Raw genomic sequence first — 9617 nt, forward strand, 5'->3', positions numbered from 1 at the left:
GAATTCATAATTAGGGGTGAACAAAACTCGTTTCGACTTGAAAAAATGATTTTTTTCAACTTGACTAGAAAAAAATTCGACTTAGATTGACTTCGAGTAGTAATTTTATAAACCCGACTTTAAAAAAATTTCAAGTTAAAATCGAGTTGTAAAATACAACTCAAATAACTTGAAACTTGTAGTAATTAGTATATTGATTTTCAAGTTTGAGTCGAGTCATTTGAATTTGAATGATATATGTATATCACATATGAAAAAAAAACATGAATATATATTGAATATGGTCATAAAAATCATTTAAACTGAAATCAAATAATATCATAATATTATAAATATTTATAATTAAATTTAAACAAAAACTTGAAAATTTGAATCGACTCGAAAAAATTTCAAGTCAACTTCAAGTTATAAAATAGAACTAATCAACTCGAATAACTTAAATTTTTTTGACTCAATTCGACTAGACTCGATCGAACGTGCACCGTTACTCACAAACCTATAAGAGAGAAAATATCAACTTAGAACTTTTAACCACGATGATAAATTATAATTTTATATTTGAAACGATCATATATATATATATAATAAAAAAAAATTATTTGTAATGATAATCACTATGATCTAAGCTTGGAAACTATGGGTGCTAACAGTTGCTCATATTTTTTTTTATTAATGTTTATTTTTTTTCTATAATCAGTTTTAATTATTTGTTATATTTTGAATAACATGTTGCTAATTGGTTCAAATGTTAGTTGGTAGGGTAGAAGCTAGAATATTAATATTAAAGTCCACAATTTGGGCATTGCCTCCAAAGACTTTGGATCATAGTAATAACACTTTATTATTATTAACTACATGTATTAATTTATTTTAATTTGGTGCTTCAATGTCTAGTGCCCAAGGACAGCAATTTGAGCTGTCACATTCGAAAACATTTTATTGTTATTATTATCAATTACTAGTGTTTGTTTATAGAGCAAGTTGCAATTTTTATAATAACATATTAAAATAATTAAACCATATTACATTTTTTTAAATAGTTCAGCCGTTAGTGTATAATCAACCCAATGAATTAAAAAAATATCTTTAGAATGAGCTGAAACCAGATTTTTGGCTCTTCTGAAATTATTTATTTTTGTCCTATATTAATAAATTAAATCGCGAGGATAATTATTATCTAATTATTCTTAAATTCATATATTTTTATTGTAAAAATATTGATATTAATTGGATAAAAAATTAAGTATATTGTATTATTAAAATTAATAAGAATAATTAGTTTTATTGAATAAACAAAAAAATACAACGATATGAACCTATTGAGTGGACTCGTTAGTAAATGAGAGTGTTGTTTTTCATAGATGTCTTGAGTTCGAGCAACTACGTCTGTAGGGTGTGTGTGCGTTGTCCATAAGCTAAGAAAATATCTGATAATATATTATATTGTAATCATTCTACGTCTGTACGCTTGACGAGTACGGATGAACACCGTTAAATTAATTTATAAAATGTTAAATTATAAAGTACTAAACGCATAATTATAAATTAGTAAAAAATCTAAATATAATTTAATTAAAATACAATATTTATAAAACGGTAAAATATATCGTTGACCACCTAACTATTTACCCCTTTTACTTTAACCATCGACTTTTCAATTTTGTCAATCAGGTCACCTAACTATTTAAATCTTGTCAATCAAACTACACGCCGTTAAATATTAATGGAGGAGATGCCGTGACAATTAATAAAAATCTATATAATTATACATTTAGTCCTTATTGCTTACACGTTCTATTAATTTAGTCCTACCTTTTATTTAATTAAATAAATTTAATTCTCAATCTGATGGTGACATGTGTCACTGTGTAATTGGATTTTTTTAATATTTTTTTAAAATTTTTCATCTAATCAAATGGTGTCATGTGTCACCAATTGAATGAGTAGAAAATAAATTAAATCAATAACCACTTCTGGTGAGGTTTGAACCTGGGATGCAAGCCAAAAAATGAATGCCTTAACCACTACATTGGACCATTAAATTTATTTAATATACAAAACATAATCCATATAATTTATAATATAGTTAATGGTAATAAATGATCTTATAAGGATTCAAACATGAAATAATTAATATTATGAAAATATAAAATATATATAAACAAATATTATAATTGATTAATAAATGAATATATTTTATTTATATTTTAAATCACATTTAATGCAAAAATTAAAATAATAGTGAATTTAATATGTTATAATTGAAATGTATCATTGTACATATTTTAAATCAATAAATTGTCTTCATTATTATAATTTTATTAAACTGAAATGTATCATATCTTATATTTTGAAATATTATAATGTCGATCGACTTCTAATCTTATTTAACAACTCTATATTAAAATAGACTAATTCAATAAAATCAAGCTTCCTCTAAAAAATTCTTCAAATATATAATGAATAAATAATAAAATAAAAAATTATTACTCTAACCAGGATATAAACAAGTCAATGCATAAGTTAAAATGCTTACTACGCTAAGCCCTCAACTATCAGGAAAATTAAAAGTCAACAAAGCTCTTTGTTATATTTCAATTATAATATATTAATTTTTTTTTATTTTTTCATTAAAATAATTTAAAATATAAATAAAATACATTCACATATTAATTAGTTGTAATATAGGTCATTTTCCTTTTTTTATTACCATTAACTATATATATATATTATGTCTTGATAGGTTTGTTATTTGAATGGTGCCGCCCAGTGGTTGAGGCGTTTGCTTCTTCTCCTCATGTCTTAGGTTCAAATCCCCCCAGTAGCGATTATTAATTCAATTTATTTTTTATTCATTCAATTGGTGACCCGTGATACCATTTCATTGGATAGAAATTCTATTAAATTAAATAAAAATATTAAGAAAAAAATTCAATCACATAGTGATATATATCATCATCTGATTAAGGATTAAATATATTGAATTAATTAAAGGTTAGGACCAAATTAATAGAATGTGTAAGTAATGAGGACTAGATGTGTAATTATAGAATTTTTTTAACTGACACGTCATATCCTCCGTTAATATTTAACAGCAGGTGGCTTGATTGACAATATTTAAATAGTTAGGTGACCTGATTGATAAAATTGAAAATTTGGTGGTTAAAGTAAAAGGGTTAATTAGTTAGGTGGTCAATGGTATCGTTTGCCCTAAAAACTAATGTTTTATAAAGATTATATTTTAATTAAATTACATTTTTAACTAATTTATAATTATATTTTAATACTTTATAATTTAACGTTTTATAAATTATTTAATGGTGTTTATCGTTAATGGTGCTCATCCACTCTCGACGAGCGTTGTAAAAATTTTTATAGTTAAATCTAACGTTAAAAAAAGTACTACGAAAATTTTAAAATTTAATATATATTAATTATGAATTTTGTTATATATTATACATAGACACCATTCCAAGTAAGACTAAATTAATCAATTGAAATGGGTGTCCTCAAAACATCAAACTTGACTGTCAGATATCTATATGTAATATAATGATGTGTTAGTGACTTCCAATTTGATATATATTTTTCCAAGTCTTTGATAAGGACTTTCCTTATGGTTAATAACTTCAATAATTTTACATACTTTTATGGTTTTTTATAATTAATATTTTGATATTCAACTACTGACTTATTTAAATTTAATACATATAATTTATATAAATAAAATATGAAATTCACCGATTATATTATAAAAATATTAATTATGTAATATTTAAAATAAAATTGACTTTAGATTAATATAAATTAATATAAATTAATACTTCAGATATATTTATATGTAAATATATATTTGTGGAGGAGGAGCAAGTGGGTGTACCAAGTTGGTACTTCACTGTCACCTGCTTTCTTTATTTGGGCCAATTACATTCAAATTATATTTGTAAACTGGAAAGTTGATTTTGATACATGAAATGACTGTTTGTTCTGTATCAATAAAAATTTTAAATATTAAAATATTAAAATTAAATTTTTTTAACATTAAAAATCAATAATTAAAATTTTAAATATTAGATTAAAAATTCAGATGCCAGGGATTGGGCTAATATCATTGTCACCTTTAATTTGGGCCTTACTATTACAAAGTTGAGTTGGGCTACACCTACGAAAACGTTAGGGACTCATTTCGTTTGGGTAAACTACTAAAATAGTCATAAACTATTATGGTTTTTTATTTGAACCATTGAATTAAAACTTTTATCAATCAAATCACTTAATTATGTAAATAGTATTAATCAAACCACTAACCGTTGTTAAAAAAACATCACTTGACTAAATTTCTAAAAGAGTTTCTATTATATGTCACCTTATTCTTGAAAAATGTAAAGACTATTAATATAATATATATTATACCATTGCTAATAATTATTAATATAATAATATACAAATTTATATTTTAATGTTAATCATATATAATAAGTTATTAATATAATAAATAATATTTATTATTTTCATAAAAAAATATTACTGAATATTTAATAAGTTGTTATTGTTTAAAATTTTTACTGGGAGACTCGTTCACCAAAGTGAAGTGTGTGATACAGTCGGTTAGATTAGTCAGGAAAAAACGTTGGAGAATCGAAGGGCAACAAAAAATTGTTAATAAATTATTTTAAATATTAAATTATATTTTTTATAAAATATAATACATATTATTAATTATATTATTAATTTATAATATATTATTAAAATAAAAATAGTATATATTATTATTTATAGTTTAATCTATATTATATTATGTTATCATTTTTTTCAAGTATTAGACTTTAGATTTTGGTTAAGCATTTCTTTCCCCGTCTAACTAAACTCAAGTTTAAATCTTTACATTAATTAATCATTTGATTGTTAGATTATACTTATTAAATTAATTTTAAATTAAAATATATAAATAATAAAGATTAAGTGTATACTTATTCAAATTTTTTAATTGTCGCATTATTATTTCTGTTGAATGTTAACTATTTATATAGTTAAGTGACTTGATTGATAAACTTTTAATTAAATGGTCTAAATAGAACATAACCCATAGTTAATTGACTATTCATGCAGTTTACCCTTTTCCTTTTTACTCGAGCGTCTTTGATGTGGCTATCTGGGCAACTAGCAACGCCTTAAAGCTCTCCATTTCACGCTGTTTGGATACCGAGAAAATTGAAAAGGAAAATGGCGCATACCCTGGCGATGCCCGTCGCACCTTCTCTCTCCTTTATATGCAACAAAATGAGCTCTATGCCTCTCTCCAACACTGCTTCACTCCCAATTCCAAACCCTCCGAAGGTAACTTCCTTTTGATTTCAGGTAATATCTGTTTTTTTTTTTCAATTTTATTTTGATTAATCAGTTCACCTTCTGTTTAGGTCTTGAATTAGAAAGGAAAAAATTAAGAAGAAGCAAATGGAAATTAGTTTGTTTAGCTATATTCTTGTTTTAGGCTTAATTGGTTGTAGGGTTTGGGCAAAGCAAGGTTTCTTGTATTTGGACATTTACGATTTTTGGTGATAAAAAGTTCACAGAATTTGTAAGTTTGTAATTTTCCTATATTTCACCTGAAATTTATTGAGTTTGGAAGCTAAATTCTTGGTGTATTTTCTTTTTATTTTTGGTTTGTGATTATGTTTTATGTATTGAATCGAATAGCATCGTAGTCTAAGCATTGTCTGCGTTCGTGTTGGCGGAGTGGAAATTCCAAACAACAAGAGAGTGGAATTCTCTGTGCAGTACATCCGTGGAATCGGTCGCACGAGGGCTCGTAAAATCCTCTGTGATCTCGAAATGGAGAACAAAATCACCAAAGATTTGTCTGAAGATGAGCTCATTACGCTTCGTGATGAAGTCTCCAAGTACATGATTGAAGGCGACTTGGTAAATTGCCATTCTCCTTGTGTTGCTTTTAAAGAGTTGTAACCATGAACATTCATTGCTAAGCAATTTCGATTTTGCAGAGGCGGTTTAATGCCCTTAACATAAGGCGATTGAAAGAGATTCAATGCTACCGCGGGATTCGCCATATTCAGGGACTTCCTTGCAGAGGACAGCACACAAAGAACAACTGTCGGACTTTGAAGGGTAAGAGGGTTGCTATTGCTGGTAAGAAGAAAGCCCCTCGTTAATCAGTAACTTCTTTTGTTTCGATGAAGAGATTTTGTGTTTACGTTTGTTTTGAAATGAATAGCTTGTTGACTTGCAGTACAATATAAATCATTTCGATCTGGTATCAAAATTGGATTTGCAGTCTCCCTGATCTATATTGTTGCATGCAGTTTTCAATTTTATGTTATTTCTTTCGTGGGACGGGGGTCTGGGGCTTCTGCCAAGCAAAGAATATGGTATGGCCATGAAGTCCAATATTAATTTGAGACCCTGAAAGCTGCATTGATTTTTATCAAAAACTTAAAGGCATAATATCAAAATTAGCCCAACGTTTGCTAAAATGGCCATTTTGGCCTCTTATCTTCTTTTTTTTTTATAGCATTTTAACCGCTAAGATTACATTTTAGGGCAAAAAAGTCCTTGACATTTAATAAAATAGTCACTTTGACCCTTATTTTTCTAGAGCGTTTTGGCCTCAACATTTCATTTTAGGGTAAAAGGCCCCTATTTTGGAGCATTAATCGTGTGTTAACTAACGGTTTCCATCTATAGAGGGGTCTTATTGTCCCAAAATTTAACGGTGGAGATCAAAATATTTCAACAAAAGAATAAAGATCAAAATGATCATTTTAGTAAATATTGAGGTCTAATTTTGACATTATGCCAAACCTGAAATGATAAGGATAACAAGAAAATGGAGTTCCTCTTTTGTATAGAACTGGGAAGCCCAATTCATAATCAAGGGTAGTCCAGTTCAAATTCATATGAATTGGATTTGTATTCCTTTGTCCAAAATGGAAGCCTAAAAACTTCCCTAAGCTGGGGTTTGAGTCGTATAGGCAAGGAATAGGATAAAGGTGTAGCTTTCACCTTATGAATAAGGTGTATTTATTTGGAATGCCTCCCCCTTCTTTTGGCATGGATAAGGGGTATTTAAAATATTTTATTTATAATATTCAAATATTATTGATAAGACCTAATAATTTCTATTATCTAAGCATCCCTTTATACTCTCATTTTCTTAAACAATAACTTTTCTTTGAAAAGATTATAGTTTATGATATGGGGGTTTTGTTGGACAGAAACTTTAACGAAGTTACGGAGAAGGGTAATGTTAAAGAAATTAGTAAAATTTGAAATCGACATTTCATTTTTTATATTATATTTGACTTTCTCATTGGTAGGGTACGGCCCACTTTTTTATATAATATATAATATGGTTGGCAGTCCATTTGATTTGATGAGACATGAGACTTGAAAGAATCCTAATTATTATTATTCACATATATAGGGTAATTAATGGCTTGCAATAAGCTAATAAAAGCTTAGTTTTTAACGAGATATATTAAAGGAATTGACATACATTTTTTTTTTGTGTAGAACACACGCTTCAACAAAATTGCACTAAATAAAAGAGGTCATTCATTAATTCATGATTTATTTTTGTATTTAAGATAAAATATATTAGAAGTTATCGAATTATGTTTTGTTTATTAAATTTTTAAAAGTTATAAAATAGTATTAAATTTATTAAATAATTATAAAATAGTCATTATAATAAATTATAAAATTTTTATAAAATTTAAAAATTATTTATAACATTTTTATAAATTAATGGTCAAAATAATTATTTAAATACTCTTGCAGTTATTGTGTTAGATAGCAGTCGGTAAACAAACATCCTAGAAGACCTATGAGCACACACAAATCTTAAAAGCTGAAGCATTGATGAGACATATTAAAAGCAAGTGGATCATCAATCCCTAAAAAAAATAATACTTAGAGTACAAGTAATTAATGTTTTGATTAATTGAGATTTGGGGTGAGCACGTTAGGGTGTTCGGCCTAGATCTGGACATTCATATGTTTGGTGGAATAGTTTTAAAACAAAAGGCATACGAGCCCTTATATATTTTTTAAAAAAAAATTAATGTGATCTTTAAATTATTATTTTTATCTAATATAATCCTTCAACTCAGAAAATAAATCGGATGTAACTTTTTGACTAATGTTTTCTGTCATTATCCATTACTGTGTTGATGTGATAATTCACAACATTAATATGACAATCCATAGTGGTTAATGATGTGGCGGATGGTATGACAGATTAGCTAACTTTATTTTTTTATCTTATTCGAGGATCAAAATGTTTTTTTTAAATGTTATGAACTTATTTATTTTCTAAAAATAAAAAAAAATATTTTTAAAATTTAAATATAAAATATTTTAATAAATAAATATTAAAATTATTAAAATTAAAAAATAAATTTCTAAAAACATTATATATATAATACTAAAAATACTATTGAAATGAAAATAAATGAAATATATACCATAAACTATAAAATTATTAAAAATAAAAGTATTTTTAGAATGATATATTATACATAATATATAATTGTAACATATAGTCATATCATCAACACTTATATAAAGTTTTTTTACTAGATTAGTTGATACTTACAAATTTTATATTTAAATATAATTAAGAAAAATAATAAGTTTTTTTTTTATCAATACACACATTTAATCGTATTTCGAACGATCCAATCATGGGGCAAAATTTATAAGTCTCGACTAATATAGTCAAAATACTATGTACAAGTATTGATGATATGATTAGATATATATATTATGTTTTTAAAAATGTTTTCAAATTTTTTTAATAATTTATATTTTATCATTTTATAACTTATGATAAATATTTTTTTTAAATTTTTAGTGGTATTTTTAGTATTTTAATATATATTTAATTTTTCATAATTGAATTTTTTCTTTTTATATATATATTTTTAAAATATTTTAATTTTTTATATTTACAATTATAAATTTAAAATAATTTTTTTAAAATAAATAAATAAACCCCTAAACTTTAAAAAATCAATTTGACCATCGAACAAGACAAAAAAACCAATCTGTCATGTCACCCACCATGTCATCAGTCACCGTGGAATGCCATATCAACATTGTGAACTGTCACGTTAGCATCGTAATGGTCAATGACGAAAAATATTAGTAAAAATATCATATTAAGTTTGTTTTATGAGTTGGAGGGTCACATTATGTCAAAAAATAATTAGAGGGCCAAATTGATTTTTTTCAAAAGTATAAGGACTTTATATGCCTTTTTGCCTGAAATAAATATTAAAATGTTTAAAAATAATCTATAATAAATTTAATTCTTAAAATTTACATAATTTATTATTTATATTTTTGTTCCTTCGTAGGCATGCAATTTGCAACGCCCACCTATAATAGGGTATATAGCAATTAGCTAGCATATCCTCTATAAAATGTTGGCAGGCCTACTCTGTAGTCTGTACCAATACCACTATTACCATGTTTTTTACTGTTTGTTTCTCGAGAAAAATAAGAATAATTATACCGGTCATAGTTTGGCTCGAATTCTAATTTAATCTTTAAAATTTTAAGACATCTTATTAATATCATTTTAAATATGTAATTAT

At 25.6% G+C, this 9617-nt stretch overlaps 1 protein-coding gene across 1 annotated transcript; it reads left to right on the plus strand.

Annotated features, from left to right (window-relative positions):
* Nucleotides 1-5165: 5165 nt before the first annotated feature.
* On the plus strand, nucleotides 5166-6299 carry LOC120203106 (30S ribosomal protein S13, chloroplastic-like). Its single transcript, XM_039203460.1, has 3 exons — nucleotides 5166-5337; nucleotides 5698-5922; nucleotides 6003-6299. The coding sequence occupies exons 1-3, from the start codon at nucleotides 5224-5226 to the stop codon at nucleotides 6168-6170; spliced, it is 507 nt and encodes a 168-aa protein (XP_039059391.1). The 5' UTR covers nucleotides 5166-5223; the 3' UTR covers nucleotides 6171-6299.
* Nucleotides 6300-9617: the final 3318 nt, after the last annotated feature.

Source organism: Hibiscus syriacus, unplaced genomic scaffold (assembly GCF_006381635.1).
Source record: "Hibiscus syriacus cultivar Baekdansim isolate YM2019G1 unplaced genomic scaffold, ASM638163v2 tig00009023_pilon, whole genome shotgun sequence".
Taxonomy (NCBI): Eukaryota; Viridiplantae; Streptophyta; class Magnoliopsida; order Malvales; family Malvaceae; genus Hibiscus; species Hibiscus syriacus.